The sequence below is a fragment of the Nerophis lumbriciformis genome, linkage group LG37, assembly GCF_033978685.3.
Source record: "Nerophis lumbriciformis linkage group LG37, RoL_Nlum_v2.1, whole genome shotgun sequence".
NCBI classification, from domain to species: Eukaryota; Metazoa; Chordata; class Actinopteri; order Syngnathiformes; family Syngnathidae; genus Nerophis; species Nerophis lumbriciformis.
The window spans coordinates 1,112,089-1,130,291 of NC_084584.2; the positions used below are offsets into that span (position 1 = coordinate 1,112,089).

The 18,203-nt window shown below is 40.5% G+C and overlaps 1 protein-coding gene across 2 annotated transcripts in view; it reads right to left on the reverse strand.

Moving 5' to 3' along the window:
- The window catches only part of LOC133577155 (V-type proton ATPase subunit C 1-A), a 47,315-nt gene extending 32,033 nt beyond the window's left edge, over positions 1-15,282 (reverse strand). For both annotated transcript variants that reach the window (XM_072912592.1, XM_072912591.1), the window contains exons 1-2: positions 15,115-15,282; positions 7,932-8,102 (exon numbers count right to left, since the gene is read on the reverse strand). In XM_072912592.1, the coding sequence (XP_072768693.1) occupies positions 7,932-8,063 (132 nt within the window). In that variant the 5' untranslated portion in view covers positions 8,064-8,102; positions 15,115-15,282. The remainder of the gene's footprint in view (positions 1-7,931; positions 8,103-15,114) is intronic.
- Positions 15,283-18,203: the final 2,921 nt, after the last annotated feature.

Below are 18,203 nucleotides of genomic sequence, written 5' to 3' on the forward strand. Positions count from 1 at the left end.
CTTTTGTCCAGTGGTAGTCCTAAGTGTCCCAATACTTTTGTCCAGTTGTAGTCCTAAGTGTCCCAATACTTTTGTCCAGTGTAAGCGTCCCAATACTTTTGTCCAGTGGTAGTCCTAAGTGTCCCAATACTTTTGTCCAGTTGTAGTCCTAAGTGTCCCAATACTTTTGTCAAGTTGTAGTCCTAAGTGTCCCAATACTTTTGGCCAATGTAAGTGTCCAAATACTTTTGTCAAGTGGTAGTCCGAAGTGTCCCAATACTTTTGTCCAGTTCTAGTCCTAAGTGTCCCAATACTTTTGTCAAGTTGTAGTCCTAAGTGTCCCAATACTTTTGGCCAGTGTAAGTGTCCCAATACTTTTGTCCAGTGGTAGTCCTAAGTGTCCCAATACTTTTGTCCAGTTGTAGTCCTAAGTGTCCCAATACTTTTGTCCAGTTGTAGTCCTAAGTGTCCCAATACTTTTGTCCAGTGGTAGTCCTAAGTGTCCCAATACTTTTGTCCAGTTGTAGTCCTAAGTGTCCCAATACTTTTGTTAAGTTGTAGTCCTAAGTGTCCCAATACTTTTGTCAAGTTGTAGTCCTAAGTGTCCCAATACTTTTGGCCAGTGTAAGTGTCCCAATACTTTTGTCCAGTGGTAGTCCTAAGTGTCCCAATACTTTTGTCCAGTTGTAGTCCAATGGGACATAAGGACCTATTGAATTTGTAAGGTTTTTTTAGGGCCCGCATGGCCCATTACAGCTCAAAGAGGCAAAAGTGATTGTTTTTAGTACTTTTTTGTCTTGAAGGGGGAATTGCCAACTTCCTGTTGATTTTAGCCCGAGAATGTACTATTACGAAATGTAGGTCTAAGTCAGACCTACATAGAGGTTTTTGTTTCATGTCTTAAGGACTCCCTGTGGGAGTCCTTATGCAATGGGACATAAGGACCTATTGAATTTGTAAGGTTTTTTTAGGGCCCGCATGGCCCATTACAGCTCAAAGAGGCAAAAGTGACTGTTTTTAGTACTTTTTTGTCTTGAAGGGGGAATTGCCAACTTCCTGTTGATTTTAGCCCGAGAATTTAGCCCGAGAATGTACTATTATGAAATGTAGGTCTAAGTCAGACCTACATAGAGGTTTTTGTTTCATGTCTTAAGGACTCCCTGTGGGAGTCCTTATGCAATGGGACATAAGGACCTATTGAATTTGTAAGGTTTTATTCTTTATTCTTCCGCCGCCACATTAAACTGTAATTTGACCCACTTAACATGCTTCAAAACTCACCATATTTGACCCACACATCAGGACCTGCGAAAATTGCCTTTTTAAAAAAAAAACGAACCACAAAACTCAAAATTGCGCTCTAGCGCCCCCTAGGAAAAAAAAAAACTAGACTGCCTGTAACTCCCACTAGGAAGGTCGGAGAGACATGAAACAAAAACCTCTATGTAGGTCTGACTTAGACCTACATAGTACATTCTCGAGCTAAAATCAACAGGAAGTTGGCAATTCCCCCTTCAAGACAAAAAAGTACTAAAAACAGTCACTTTTGCCTCTTTGAGCTGTAATTTGACCCCCTTAACATGCTTCAAAACTCACCAAACTGAACGCACACATCAGGGCTGGCAAAAATTGTGATCTAATAAAAAGAACCTAACCCCAAATCTCAAAATTGTGCTCTAGCGCAATTTTTTAAGAAAACGCACAAAGAACTGCTCCTCGGATGAAAAAACGGACAAAACTGCCTGTAACTCCCACTGGGAAGGTCGGAGAGACATGAAACAAAAACCTCTATGTAGGTCTCACTTAGGCCTACATTTCATAAATTGACAACCCCCAGCAAAAAATCAACAGGAAGTTTGGTATTCCCCCTTCAAAACAATTTTTTTGTAAAAAAACGGTCACCTTTCTTCAAAATGTATCTCCTCTGAGCGCGTTTGTCGTTTCGGCTTCAAACTGACACAGGAGAGAGATTGAACCCTTGTGTATAAAATAACAGAACAGCGTTTTTAATACCTGCTCCGGTTTTGATTTTATGACCCTTCAAAGACCCGCTGCGCTGATGCTGCTGCGCTGCTGTTTTTTTAAGATGGCTGCTTAAAAGCAGGAAGCACCAGCGTGCCCACACAATGCAGACAAGGTAGGTACACTAGACAAAAGTCTTGGGACACTTGGGCCGAAAACTGGACAAAAGTATTGGGACACTTAGGCCGGAAACTGGACAAAAGTATTGGGACACTTGGGACTACAACTTGCCAAAAGTATTGGGACACTTAGGACTACAACTTGCCAAAAGTATTGGGACACTTAGGACTAAAACTGGACAAAAGTATTGGGACACTTAGGCCGAAAACTGGACAAAAGTATTGGGACACTTAGGCCGAAAACTGGACAAAAGTATTGGGACACTTGGGACTACAACTTGACAAAAGTATTGGGACACTTAGGACTACAACTTGCCAAAAGTATTGGGACACTTGGGACTAAAACTGGACAAAAGTATTGGGACACTTAGGACTAAAACTGGACAAAAGTATTGGGACACTTGGGACTACAACTTGCCAAAAGTATTGGGACACTTGGGACTAAAACTTGACAAAAGTATTGGGACACTTAGGACTACAACTTGCCAAAAGTATTGGGACACTTGGGACTAAAACTGGACAAAAGTATTGGGACACTTATGACTACCACCGGACAAAAGTATTGGGACACTTAGGCCGAAAACTGGACAAAAGTATTGGGACACTTAGGCCGAAAACTGGACAAAAGTATTGGGACACTTGGGACTACAACTTGACAAAAGTATTGGGACACTTAGGACTACAACTTGCCAAAAGTATTGGGACACTTGGGACTACAACTTGACAAAAGTTTTGGGACACTTAGGACTACAACTTGCCAAAAGTATTGGGACACTTGGGACTAAAACTGGACAAAAGTATTGGGACACTTAGGACTACCACCGGACAAAAGTATTGGGACACTTAGGCCGAAAACTGGACAAAAGTATTGGGACACTTGGGACTACAACTTGCCAAAAGTATTGGGACACTTAGGACTACAACTTGCCAAAAGTATTGGGACACTTGGGACTAAAACTGGACAAAAGTATTGGGACACTTAGGACTACCACCGGACAAAAGTATTGGGACACTTAGGACTACCACCGGACAAAAGTATTGGGACACTTAGGCCGAAAACTGGACAAAAGTATTGGGACACTTAGGCCGAAAACTGGACAAAAGTATTGGGACACTTGGGACTACAACTTGACAAAAGTATTGGGACACTTAGGACTACAACTTGCCAAAAGTATTGGGACACTTGGGACTAAAACTGGACAAAAGTATTGGGACACTTATGACTACCACCGGACAAAAGTATTGGGACACTTAGGCCGAAAACTGGACAAAAGTATTGGGACACTTAGGCCGAAAACTGGACAAAAGTATTGGGACACTTGGGACTACAACTTGACAAAAGTATTGGGACACTTAGGACTACAACTTGCCAAAAGTATTGGGACACTTGGGACTAAAACTGGACAAAAGTATTGGGACACTTAGGACTACCACCGGACAAAAGTATTGGGACACTTAGGCCGAAAACTGGACAAAAGTATTGGGACACTTAGGCCGAAAACTGGACAAAAGTATTGGGACACTTGGGACTACAACTTGACAAAAGTATTGGGACACTTAGGACTACAACTTGCCAAAAGTATTGGGACACTTAGGACTAAAACTGGACAAAAGTATTGGGACACTTATGACTACCACCGGACAAAAGTATTGGGACACTTAGGCCGAAAACTGGACAAAAGTATTGGGACACTTAGGCCGAAAACTGGACAAAGGTATTGGGACACTTGGGACTACAACTTGACAAAAGTATTGGGACACTTAGGACTACAACTTGCCAAAAGTATTGGGACACTTGGGACTAAAACTGGACAAAAGTATTGGGACACTTATGACTACCACCGGACAAAAGTATTGGGACACTTAGGCCGAAAACTGGACAAAAGTATTGGGACACTTAGGCCGAAAACTGGACAAAAGTATTGGGACACTTGGGACTACAACTTGACAAAAGTATTGGGACACTTAGGACTACAACTTGCCAAAAGTATTGGGACACTTAGGACTACCACCGGACAAAAGTATTGGGACACTTAGGCCGAAAACTGGACAAAAGTATTGGGACACTTGGGACTACAACTTGCCAAAAGTATTGGGACACTTAGGACTACAACTTGCCAAAAGTATTGGGACACTTAGGACTAAAACTGGACAAAAGTATTGGGACACTTAGGCCGAAAACTGGACAAAAGTATTGGGACACTTAGGCCGAAAACTGGACAAAAGTATTGGGACACTTGGGACTACAACTTGACAAAAGTATTGGGACACTTAGGACTACAACTTGCCAAAAGTATTGGGACACTTGGGACTAAAACTGGACAAAAGTATTGGGACACTTAGGACTAAAACTGGACAAAAGTATTGGGACACTTGGGACTACAACTTGCCAAAAGTATTGGGACACTTGGGACTAAAACTTGACAAAAGTATTGGGACACTTAGGACTACAACTTGCCAAAAGTATTGGGACACTTGGGACTAAAACTGGACAAAAGTATTGGGACACTTATGACTACCACCGGACAAAAGTATTGGGACACTTAGGCCGAAAACTGGACAAAAGTATTGGGACACTTAGGCCGAAAACTGGACAAAAGTATTGGGACACTTGGGACTACAACTTGACAAAAGTATTGGGACACTTAGGACTACAACTTGCCAAAAGTATTGGGACACTTGGGACTACAACTTGACAAAAGTTTTGGGACACTTAGGACTACAACTTGCCAAAAGTATTGGGACACTTGGGACTAAAACTGGACAAAAGTATTGGGACACTTAGGACTACCACCGGACAAAAGTATTGGGACACTTAGGCCGAAAACTGGACAAAAGTATTGGGACACTTGGGACTACAACTTGCCAAAAGTATTGGGACACTTAGGACTACAACTTGCCAAAAGTATTGGGACACTTGGGACTAAAACTGGACAAAAGTATTGGGACACTTAGGACTACCACCGGACAAAAGTATTGGGACACTTAGGACTACCACCGGACAAAAGTATTGGGACACTTAGGCCGAAAACTGGACAAAAGTATTGGGACACTTAGGCCGAAAACTGGACAAAAGTATTGGGACACTTGGGACTACAACTTGACAAAAGTATTGGGACACTTAGGACTACAACTTGCCAAAAGTATTGGGACACTTGGGACTAAAACTGGACAAAAGTATTGGGACACTTATGACTACCACCGGACAAAAGTATTGGGACACTTAGGCCGAAAACTGGACAAAAGTATTGGGACACTTAGGCCGAAAACTGGACAAAAGTATTGGGACACTTGGGACTACAACTTGACAAAAGTATTGGGACACTTAGGACTACAACTTGCCAAAAGTATTGGGACACTTGGGACTAAAACTGGACAAAAGTATTGGGACACTTAGGACTACCACCGGACAAAAGTATTGGGACACTTAGGCCGAAAACTGGACAAAAGTATTGGGACACTTAGGCCGAAAACTGGACAAAAGTATTGGGACACTTGGGACTACAACTTGACAAAAGTATTGGGACACTTAGGACTACAACTTGCCAAAAGTATTGGGACACTTAGGACTAAAACTGGACAAAAGTATTGGGACACTTATGACTACCACCGGACAAAAGTATTGGGACACTTAGGCCGAAAACTGGACAAAAGTATTGGGACACTTAGGCCGAAAACTGGACAAAGGTATTGGGACACTTGGGACTACAACTTGACAAAAGTATTGGGACACTTAGGACTACAACTTGCCAAAAGTATTGGGACACTTGGGACTAAAACTGGACAAAAGTATTGGGACACTTATGACTACCACCGGACAAAAGTATTGGGACACTTAGGCCGAAAACTGGACAAAAGTATTGGGACACTTAGGCCGAAAACTGGACAAAAGTATTGGGACACTTGGGACTACAACTTGACAAAAGTATTGGGACACTTAGGACTACAACTTGCCAAAAGTATTGGGACACTTAGGACTACCACCGGACAAAAGTATTGGGACACTTAGGCCGAAAACTGGACAAAAGTATTGGGACACTTGGGACTACAACTTGCCAAAAGTATTGGGACACTTAGGACTACAACTTGCCAAAAGTATTGGGACACTTGGGACTAAAACAGGACAAAAGTATTGGGACACTTAGGACTACCACCGGACAAAAGTATTGGGACACTTAGGACTACCACCGGACAAAAGTATTGGGACACTTAGGCCGAAAACTGGACAAAAGTATTGGGACACTTAGGCCGAAAACTGGACAAAAGTATTGGGACACTTAGGCCGAAAACTGGACAAAAGTATTGGGACACTTGGGACTACAACTTGCCAAAAGTATTGGGACACTTAGGACTACAACTTGACAAAAGTATTGGGACACTTGGGACTAAAACTGGACAAAAGTATTGGGACACTTAGGACTACCATCGGACAAAAGTATTGGGACACTTATGACTACAACTTGCCAAAAGTATTGGGACACTTGGGACTAAAACTGGACAAAAGTATTGGGACACTTAGGACTACAACTTGCCAAAAGTATTGGGACACTTGGGACTAAAACTGGACAAAAGTATTGGGACACTTAGGACTACCACCGGACAAAAGTATTGGGACACTTAGGCCGAAAACTGGACAAAAGTATTGGGACACATAGGCCGAAAACTGGACAAAAGTATTGGGACACTTGGGACTACAACTTGACAAAAGTATTGGGACACTTAGGACTACCACCGGACAAAAGTATTGGGACACTTAGGACTACCACCGGACAAAAGTATTGGGACACTTAGGCCGAAAACTGGACAAAAGTATTGGGACACTTGGGACTACAACTTGCCAAAAGTATTGGGACACTTGGGACTAAAACTTGACAAAAGTATTGGGACACTTAGGACTACAACTTGCCAAATGTATTGGGACACTTGGGACTACAACTTGACAAAAGTATTGGGACACTTAGGATTACAACTTGTCAAAAGTATTGGGACACTTGGGACTAAAACCGGACAAAAGTATTGGGACACTTAGGCCGAAAACTGGACAAAAGTATTGGGACACTTAGGCCGAAAACTGGACAAAAGTATTGGGACACTTGGGACTACAACTTGTCAAAAGTATTGGGACACTTGGGACTAAAACTTGACAAAAGTATTGGGACACTTAGGACTACAACTTGCCAAAAGTATTGGGACACTTGGGACTAAAACTGGACAAAAGTATTGGGACACTTATGACTACCACCGGACAAACGTATTGGGACACTTAGGACTACAACTTGCCAAAAGTATTGGGACACTTGGGACTAAAACTGGACAAAAGTATTGGGACACTTAGGACTACCACCGGACAAAAGTATTGGGACACTTAGGACTACCACCGGACAAAAGTATTGGGACACTTAGGCCGAAAACTGGACAAAAGTATTGGGACACTTGGGACTAAAACTGGACAAAAGTATTGGGACACTTATGACTACCACCGGACAAAAGTATTGGGACACTTAGGCCGAAAACTGGACAAAAGTATTGGGACACTTGGGACTACAACTTGACAAAAGTATTGGGACACTTAGGACTACAACTTGCCAAAAGTATTGGGACACTTGGGACTAAAACTGGACAAAAGTATTGGGACACTTAGGCCGAAAACTGGACAAAAGTATTGGGACACTTGGGACTACAACTTGCCAAAAGTATTTGAATGTGTTTGTTGAATAAAACTTGGTTAAAATATGTCAGTATTAATACTTTTGGAACATTTAACAATAGCGCCATGACAACCGTGATGATTTTGGGATGCTGCTGCGTCACCTTCAGGTCAGGGATGTTAAACTTGTTGTTGGAGGAAAGGTTGTTGGTGCGCGTGGTGGCCACCATCAGCTTGTCCCACGTCTGCTGACACGTCTTCTCGCCCGGGGCGGAGATCAACCAGAATTCCGTCATGGCTGCTGGCAGGAGGCTTGGTAAAGCAGGACGAGCGCTCTGCGGGTCAGACGGAAGATGGTTGACCAGACAGGTTGTTTGATTTTTTTTAAAGGGACCAATGTGGTCTGTAAATGAAGCAAGGCGCTCGTCCACACCAAAACAGCAAAGACCACACCACCTTAGCCGCGCTCACCCTTTAGAGCACAGCTCTAACTTCCTGGCACGAAACCTGCAGAAAATAGTTCTCAGGTGTTTCTATGTTCACACTTTGCACTATTTTCTTACACTTTATGAAGCTTTTTTTTTTACATATTCATGATTAATTAATTGTTCAATGGGATTTTACTGTGTTGGCCCTGCGATGAGGTGGCGACTTGTCCAGGGTGTACCCCGCCTTCCGCCCGATTGTAGCTAAAATAGGCTCCAGCGACCCCGAAGGGAACAAGCGGTAGAAAATGGATGGATGGATGGATTTTACTATTTTGTTGACATTATTTTCCATGCTTGTGTTGCCATTTCCGTACTGCCTTGATAGCTGAGGGATTATAATCAGAGGAAATTTAAAATAAAATATATTTTTCTCATGCTCCTTATTTTCCATAGGTCATTAAAATATCAATAACTAGAAGAGGCAATTCGTGAAGGAATTGCGTGTGAATGCGCCAATGCTGAAGTTGAAGTGAAATGCTGACAGAATGTAATGGCTTGAATGTTGAAGAGTTTGAATTTCCAGGAAAAACTGAATTTGGTCTGGAACTTGGGAAAGTGTTTAGTTTGATGAGTGGAATGTGTTGAAGGTGGAATGGTTGGAATAGGTTGAAAAATGTGGCAATTGGTGGAAGTTTGAAAAATGGCCAATTCATTTTGAAAGGGGAAAATGTCCCTGAACACTGGGAATTCTTCGGAATCCGGGAATTTTTTTTAAATTGTTGAAGGAGAGCACACGCTTTTGAACAGGCTGAATATTTTGGAGTTGGAACGGTTTGAATCGGATGAAAAATGTGGGAATTGTGGAACTTTAAAAAATATGTCCCATTCTTTTCAATTAGAATTTCATGGGAATTTGGGGATTTCGAGAAAAGCGGGAATTTTTTGGAAAATGTTAAAAGACTCGAATGCGTTGAAATGGTTGGTGTTGGAATTTTTTCAAATCGGTCGTGAAATGTTGAAGTAATAACATTTTTAATTGAGAAATGGCATTAAGGATTTCCAGGAATTCCGGGGAAACCGGGAATTTTTCCAGTTCCTGCTCAAATGAGCGGACTGTTGAAAATAGGAATCGGGGGATTACTTTTCACAAGTAAGATTTAACAATAACGTACTATTGGTTGTATTTTGTGAAAAGAGTGTGTGCATATTAGGGCTTGGCGATATATCGATATATCGCGGGTTTGTCTCTGTGCGATATAGAAAATGACTATATGGTGATATCGGAGTATGCGTTCTCACGCAGTTGCTTTTAGCTGCGGGCATTAAACTACAGGCTCTTCTCACTCTTTCCTGTCTCTCCTTCTCACAGACAGCAAGCGCACCTTCTTTCATACGTCACATACTGTCACGTCATACGTCACATACGTATACGCCCTCCTTGAGCAGAGAGGTAGCAGCATGGCTAACGTTAGCTGTGATGCGAGTGGTAATACGAGAGAAAGAAGGTGCGAATCTGGTAACAAATGAAGGAATAATTAATTCCCAAGAAAAACAGCAGGGGGTCCTTTGTCTGGCGGTGGTTTGGCTTCAAGTGGGAAGATGTCGAACAGACAACTGTCAAGTGTGGGACGAAAGCGTTTCTACAAAAAGTAGCATTACTGCTAATATGTAGCATCATTTGAAAAGTCACATGAAGAGTGCTTGAAACTCCGCATGTCAACATCTCCGTTCTGTGTCACACCAACAAAATGCCGAGGCAAACATTTGTGTCGGTGCATGTACCGCTTTTAGAAAGTCACGTGACCCATCATGAGCTGTTTTGGTCACGTGACCGATACGCCAACTGTGTCGCCTCCTCTGTGCCCTGTGAGCGGCTCTTTTCTACAGCCCGAGAAATAATAACTAAGAAGAGAAAGCGTCTAAAATGTAATACGTCGGAAAAACTGTTTTTTTTTTGTTTTTTTTTATAAAAATGTGTAAAAAAAAAAAATATTAAACAAATTCCCAGTCCACAATCATCCACAACACCTTCTCTTCGATTTCCATGTTATGATACATGTTCACATTATTTATTGACTGTATCTAAAAAAGATACAAATATATTTTTATTTAAATGAAGATATGAAATAATCCTAAATGAAATATTTATATTATTGTATATACTAGGGCAGGGGTCACCAACGCGGTCACCAGGTAGCCCGTAAGGACCAGATCAGTCGCCCGCTGGCCTGTTCTAAAAATAGCTCAAAGAGCAGCACTTACCAGTGAGCTGACTCTATTTTTTAAATTGTATTTATTTTCTAGCAAGCTGGTCTCGCTTTGCTCGACATTTTTAATTCTAAAAGAGACAAAACTCAAATAGAATTTGAAAATCCAAGAAAATATTTGAAAGACTTGGTCTTCACTTGGAATAAGCGGTAGAAAATGGATGGATGGATGGGTCTTCACTTGTTTAAATAAATTCATTTATTTTCTACTTTGCTTCTTATTACTTTTAGAAATACAATTTTAGAGAAAAAATACAACCTTAAAAATGATTTTAGGATTTTTAAACAAATATACCTTTTTACCTTTTAAATTTCTTCCTCTTCTTTCCTGACAATTTAAATCAATGTTCAAGTAAAAAAAAAAATTTTTTATTGTAAAGAATAATAAATATTTTAGCTTCTGTTTTTTCGACGAAGAATATTTGTGAAATATTTCTTCAAACTTACTATCATTAAAATTCAAAAAAATTATTCTGGCAAATCTAGAAAATCTGTAGAATCAAATTTAAAACTTATTTCAAAGTATTTTGAATTTCTTTTAAAATTTTTGTTCTGGAAAATCTAGAAGAAATACTGATTTGTCTTTGTTAGAAATATAGCTTGGTCCAATTTGTTAAATATTCTAACAAAGTGCAGATTGGATTTTAACCAATTTAAAACATGTCATCAAAATTCTAAAATGTATCTTAATCAGGAAAAATGACTAATGATGTTCCATAAATTCTTTTTTTTATTTTTTCAAAAAGATTCAAATAAGCTAGTTTTTCTCTTCTTTTTGTCGGTTGAATTTTGAATTATAAAGAGTCGAAATTGAAGATAAACTATGTTTCTAAATTTTATTTTAAATTTTTTCTTGTTTTCTCCTCTTTTAAATCGTTCAATTAAGTGTTTTTTTCATCATTTATTCTCTACAAAAAACCTTCCGTAAAAGGGAAGAAAAATGTACGACGGAATGACAGACAGAAATACCCATTTTTTTTATATATATACACATTCATTTATTTAGCTATTCTTGTTTAAATCACACTTACGTGTAACTTACAAATGACAATATATTTATTTATTTAAGTGTGTATCAAACTGGTAGCCCTTCGCATTAATCAGTACCCAAGAAGTAGTTTTTGGTTTCAAAAAGGTTGGTGACCCCTGTACTAGGGCATCAAATCAGTGTCAGTTGAGTCGGTCCATAGGTTGCCTGTAGGGATTTTTAATGTCCAGCAGATGTCAGTATTTAGTCACACAGTATCGACACAGTATCAATACAGTTTTGCAATGTGTCGAAACGCTACATGACGCCTCATCAACCCATCACTACCAGAATGCTTCATTTGTATGTGAAAATCACAGAGAAATCTTCTGGGGGAGGATGACCCCCCTACAGGGGTTTGCTTTACAAACTTTCAGCCCCACCTAAAACAAAATTCACCAGCCGCCCCTGATTATGATGCATTCTCATTTTAGGCAAAGTGTAAGACAATACTTTCTTAACAGTATAATTGTAACCAGGAATAAGTCTTCAAGTAACAATATTCAAATACTAACATTGTTGGGTAAAACAGAATAATTTGGTTTTATTCTGAATCCAGTGAAACAGATTGGTGGTTTTAGCTGATATAAAGACTTTCAGGTGTTTATATATGTTGAAGTATTTGGCAGACGCTTTTATCCAACCTACGTCACTTCCGCCTGCCAATCCCCTAGCAACGCGGTCGCCATATTGAATTCGTTGAAAACAAACCAGCTCACAGCGAACACAGCATTGACAGAAAAGGCATTTAAGGAGGTTTCACGGCATTTTAAACTGTTCTAAATGGCGTATGATTATGTAAATAGTCTTTCCAGTGAGACTAGGTTAAGATACGAGTTAAAATGTTCTGTAGTTGGATTAAACGACTGCCCTTACCGCCTTCCAGCAGATGCGTGGACTGATAATCCTACACAATGGCCGGACATGGAATTTGGAAATCTTTATGTCTACCTCACAAGCGCACCAGGTCGGTTGTTGGCTTCGGTTGTTATATAACGAATAAATCACATAAAAATGGTTAAATCACCCAAGGTATGTTGATAAATGATAATAAGGATGACACGGTGGCTACCAGTATCTGTATATTTATTATATCTGTAGAGAGCTCATTCAAATTCAGTTCAGTATTATGATTTATTATTTGCTGAATTACTGAAAATAGCCTCTATACCGTATGTTATTGTTGTGCAACAACAACAACTTCAGCTGTCGAACGTTATTCAGTAAAAATTCAACGGGTTCAACATTAGCATGGACGGTATAGCCAAGTTGTGGTTAAGAAGGTGGATTTTTGTTCCTTATAGTTACCAGAAACGAAGTGATCCGAACACACGACCCGGGATTTTGGGGGACTCCAGTGAGAACCGTCCTCGTTTTCCCGGTGTAAAGCTGCGAGCCATTTGTCTCGTCTCTGTGGGGCTTTTAGCACGCTTTGGCAGAACAAAATACGACCTTTGTTTTCCCTGTTTCCAGTTGTGGTTTGCACAACCAAAAACAACACAGTTTTTTGGCATTTTGGAGGCAGAATGACGGGTTTAATCAGCGCAGGTCGACAGGTTAAAGAGTAATGGCGACGGTTTGTTTTCAACGCCAGTCAGGTTGCTATGGCTCGAAGAACCCGTATGTAGCTCAGTTGCCCGGATGTCGGCCCTGCCCTATAGGAATATTCTATTACTGTTAAGCAAACTATGAATAATAAAACATGTGTCCTTTATCATAGCTACACGTATGACAAAAAAGCGGGTGAAAATCAGTGGTATTCAGAGAGGTAAGATTAATTAAATGTCATTGCTCCAGCCAAATGAATTGCACTGAGTGGAGCGGATCACCACTCCAAGATGGCGGCCCCGCGTCTCGTCAGCGCCAGTAGGCAGTAGCGCTACATGCTGCGTGCCCTTAGAACAGTGGTTCTCAAACTTTTTTTGTCATCCCCCACTTTGGACAAGGGGGAGTTTTCAAGCCCCACCTGCCCCCATCGCCCCAACAGAGCGCTAATGCCAAGCTTTAACATTTTCAAATTTATTGAACATCAAGTTGTATACATTCAAACTCAATAACATAAAATAACATTAAGTTCAATAATAAATACAATAACTGTGCAGCTGTGGTATAACTTGCATCAAGTTCAATAATAAATAAAATAACTTCCATCAAGTTCAATAATAAATAAAACAAAAGTGTTATAACTTGCATCAAGTTCAATAATAAATCAAAAAAAGTGTTATAACTTGCATCAAGTTCAATAATAAATCAAAAAAAGTGTTATAACTTGCATCAAGTTCAATAATAAATCAAATAAAAGTGTTATAACTTGCATCAAGTTCAATAATAAATCAAATAACTTGCATCAAGTTCAATAATAATAAAAAAAATGTTATAACTTGCATCAAGGTCAATAATAAATCAAATAAAAGTATTATAACTTGCATCAAGTTCAATAATAAATCAAAAAAAGTGTTATAACTTGCATCAAGTTCAATAATAAATCAAAAAAAGTGTTATAACTTGCATCAAGTTCAATAATAAATCAAATAAGTGTTATAACTTGCATCAAGTTCAATAATAAATCAAATAACTTGCATCAAGTTCAATGATAAATCAAAAAAAGTGTTATAACTTGCATCAAGTTCAATAATAAATAAAACAAAAGTGTTATAACTTGCATCAAGTTCAATAATAAATTTTAAAAAAGTGTTATAACTTGCATCAAGTTCAATAATAAATCAAATAACTTGCATCAAGTTCAATAATAAATAAAACAAAAGTGTTATAACTTGCATCAAGTTCAATAATAAATCAAAAAAGTGTTATAACTTGCATCAAGTTCAATGATAAATCAAAAAAAGTGTTATAACTTGCATCAAGTTCAATAATAAATCAAAAATGTGTTATAACTTATACTTCCTGGTGAATGACACAGTGTGTGCCCGTCAGATTTTTGTTTCTCTGCAGGCACTGGCTCTGGCTCGACGACCTTTGAGGTGCGAGTCACAAATGTATATATTTGTGTAATTGTGGTCCACACATTAGCCTGCTACCCATCCGCGCGAAAGTTTGTTCCGCTTAGCCCCGCCCCCATTAGTTACTGTTGCTATGTCTGTCAAACTTTCGCTCCTACCGAGAAATATAAAGCCTACAGTAAAAATAAGTACCGGTAATTTCCATTTATTTATATAGCGGATTTCATAGACAGAATCACAAAATTTCAGAAAATGAAAGCATAGTAAAAAAAAAAATCTAAGAATATAATAATTTAAAAAAAAAAATTTTAAGTGAAATTTCCTCCCGTTCCTCGCGCCCCACCTGTCATGTCTCTATTCCCCACCAGTGGGGCGCGCCCCACACTTTGAGAAACGCTGCCTTAGAACATGTCTTATGCATGATGACGTCACACACTGTCACGTGATCATCACACGCCGCCACTACAGAACGCCCTCCTCCGAATTGTACGCCGAACACAAAAAAAAAACAACACAAATGGCGATGAATCAGACTCGACGTGCAAATGCCCCCAAAAAGGTGGTGGACACGCACATAAATGCGTGGATAAAAGACAAGTTAGTTAGCATAGCGCTAGCATGTAGCGGTGTCACGACAGGCGTATTCGCGGTGTCCCCGTCCTTACCGAAATGTTGACACGGGCTTCGACGTTTGCGTCTGTCGGCGTGAGTCAGTGGGATGGTCGCAGTTGTTCAGGCATGTTGAATATAGACGGCAAGCAGCAACTTAGCGTGTTTGCATCCAGAAGGTCCTTCGACTCAACCGAGCATCCCGCACAAGTCAGCTGATTTAGTTGAGCGGTACTGCGCATGCGCTCAAGGATGCCGCGCTCCGCGCTGCCTTCAGGGACCGACGGACTTGGTGGAAAGCGTTGTAAAATAAAAACAAATGAGCAAGATAAAGACTTGCTAAAAAAAAATAATTTTAGTACAAAGTATAATATCACACTGGAAGGGAATCAGAAAGTGTTTTCCGTAGTCATGCCTGATCGATCAGAACATGGCTATTTCCTTCGACGGTCACTGAAGGCGGCAAGGAAATTTGTTTTGACAGCAAAGCGAGCAGCCCTCAATACTGCCGCCTCTGGTGGAATCACAGTACTGCACTACAACGACACTTGCAGTACTTCTCCAGTCCCTTCCTTATCTCCTTTCTTTAATAACAAAATAAAACCATTTTAAAATGGCCAACTGTGGAAAAATCGTCAGCTTTTTTCACATCAGAGCACACATTTTTGCTTTTTTTTTTATTTTTTTTATTACATTCTTACTCTTGTTGTTTTTTAGGGTGGCCGCACTTTGGACACCCTTGTGTTAAAATCCTGTCTTTTGCATGGCCGGACCATTCCCTAATTTAAAAGACATGCAATTTTTCTGTCAAAATTGACATGATAAAGTACTTTATTGATGCATATTATGTCCAGGCTTCCGCGTGCTTTATAGCCAGGGTTCTTAACCTTTTTTGGCCCAACTTTTCCACTACAGGAGGGGCTGGGGCCTATATGGGAGCCAATCATACAAAGGGACTTGAACCCAGAACTCTTTTAGGGGAGACCAAACCCCCAGGGCGAGCCACACCCGACTATTTGCTTACTCGTCAGTGAAGAACAGGCCCGGCCCTAACCAATCTGGCGCCCTAGGCAAGATTTTAGGTGGCGCCCCCCCCCCCACATCGGCAGTGAAGTGTATATACTCCCAAGAAACCGAATAGCTTTGTCTTTGACCTTTTTTTTTTACTTACAACTATACCTAATATATAAAGGGGTGGAAAAGTGACTATTACCTGCAGGGCAAACATTAGCTAACCAGAAGGCAATAACAATGTAAACAAAAAACACCTGCTTAAAAGATCTAATACAAATGTCCCAGAGGAATGTAAGGTGGGAGTACTGTAATTACCTAACGTTACATTATTATTTTCCATAACAATTTAGCCCCCTCCACAATATTAACCCGACGTTAAAACAGAACTAGCTATTTATTGATTAGCAATTGCCGACTCTTGTAACATTAGCTTAATGCTAAAAAGCCAGGTTACTATCACATTCTGTAACAGACAAATAATTTCATGTAGGCTAACGTTACCTACCTGCTACCTCTGTCTTTTCTCGTTTCTCCTCCTCTTCTTTTCTCTTTTTACTTCCCTGGGCACCTGACAGTTTTGGCCGTTTTGACATCTTGTGTTGATTTTTTGATGTGGTGACGTCCAAAAAGAGTCATGATACGGGAAGGGAGGGGGCGCACCGTGCGGGGGGCGTAATGTTGTAACAAATAATATTTCTATTAAATAGGCTTTACTTTGCATTTTAATTAACGTGGGATTATTTTTTGTATTTAGAAATAATAGTACCGGTACCACCTTTTTTTCTCTTTTTTTTTTTTTTTCTCTCCAACATTTGTGGCACTTGGGTGGGGCCCCCTGATGGACGGCGCCCTTAGCATTTGCCTATATGGCCTATGCCACGGGCCGGCCCTGGTGAAGAAGGAGAGAAGAAGGTCCCGGACGAGCCCCCAAATTGTTGCGTTTTGGACCAGTTGTTCCTCCCAGGGAATTCAAGTCACAATTCGCTCCCAAGTTCTTTCCGACACTTAAAGCTGAGTTGAAAAACCACCAGAGACAGAATAGGTATTTTGTTGTATATTCTCAAAAGCTTTGCCAATATACATTGATTGAGACCAGTCTAACCATAGAACATTCTCTTGCGCCTCCCAAAAATGGTCTGTCTTCCCGATCCCACCACCCTCTCTCTCGTCCCATCTCTGTAGACAAAACAAAATGCTAGTCTAAACACATTCCAAAGAACTCAAGGTTATCACACATAGTATACTTGCTGACAGAGCATCAAGAGAAGAAATGGAAAACACCAGCTGTTTTCAAATATGACAAAGAAATGGAAGAAGTGCAACTTAAATTCGGATATATGTAAATATCTGCCTCCGACAGGCCCAATCAAGTAATAACACTGAAACGCACTCTTGATTTTAATTATATTCAATAATTATATGTAAGAAAAAATAAAATAAAATAAATATTATAATATAATAATATTTATAACATTTTAAAATATATATTTTTTTGCACTGTATCATCTCCCATCCGTTTAGTATTCGTTTCTGATAAGCTGAAGTGCAGAAATGACAGTTAGATTGGTGACGGCGTCGGGCAGTTTTCACCGCTAGGCTCCGCCCACTACGAATGGATAGGAACAGGTACCGATCCGTCTCGCACTCCAGGGTGTCATCGTCATCATTTCCACCGATTATGATCAAGATCTGAATTTGTGGAGACGAGTTTTCAACGTCGAAGCCGGACGGCTTCGAAGCAATTCTGGACCACCATCCGCCGCCTCAGGAAGGGGAAGCAGTGCACTATCAACACCGTGTATGGCGAGGATGGTGTTCTGCTGACCTCGACTGCGGATGTTGTGGATCGGTGGAGGGAATACTTCGAAGACCTCCTCAATCCCACCAACACGTCTTCCTATGAGGAAGCAGTGCCTGGGGAGTCTGTGGTGGGCTCTCCTATTTCTGGGGCTGAGGTTGCTGAGGTAGTTAAAAAGCTCCTCGGTGGCAAGGCCCCGGGGGTGGATGAGATCCGCCCGGAGTTCCTTAAGGCTCTGGATGCTGTGGGGCTGTCTTGGTTGACAAGACTCTGCAGCATCGCGTGGACATCGGGGGCGGTACCACTGGATTGGCAGACCGGGGTGGTGGTTCC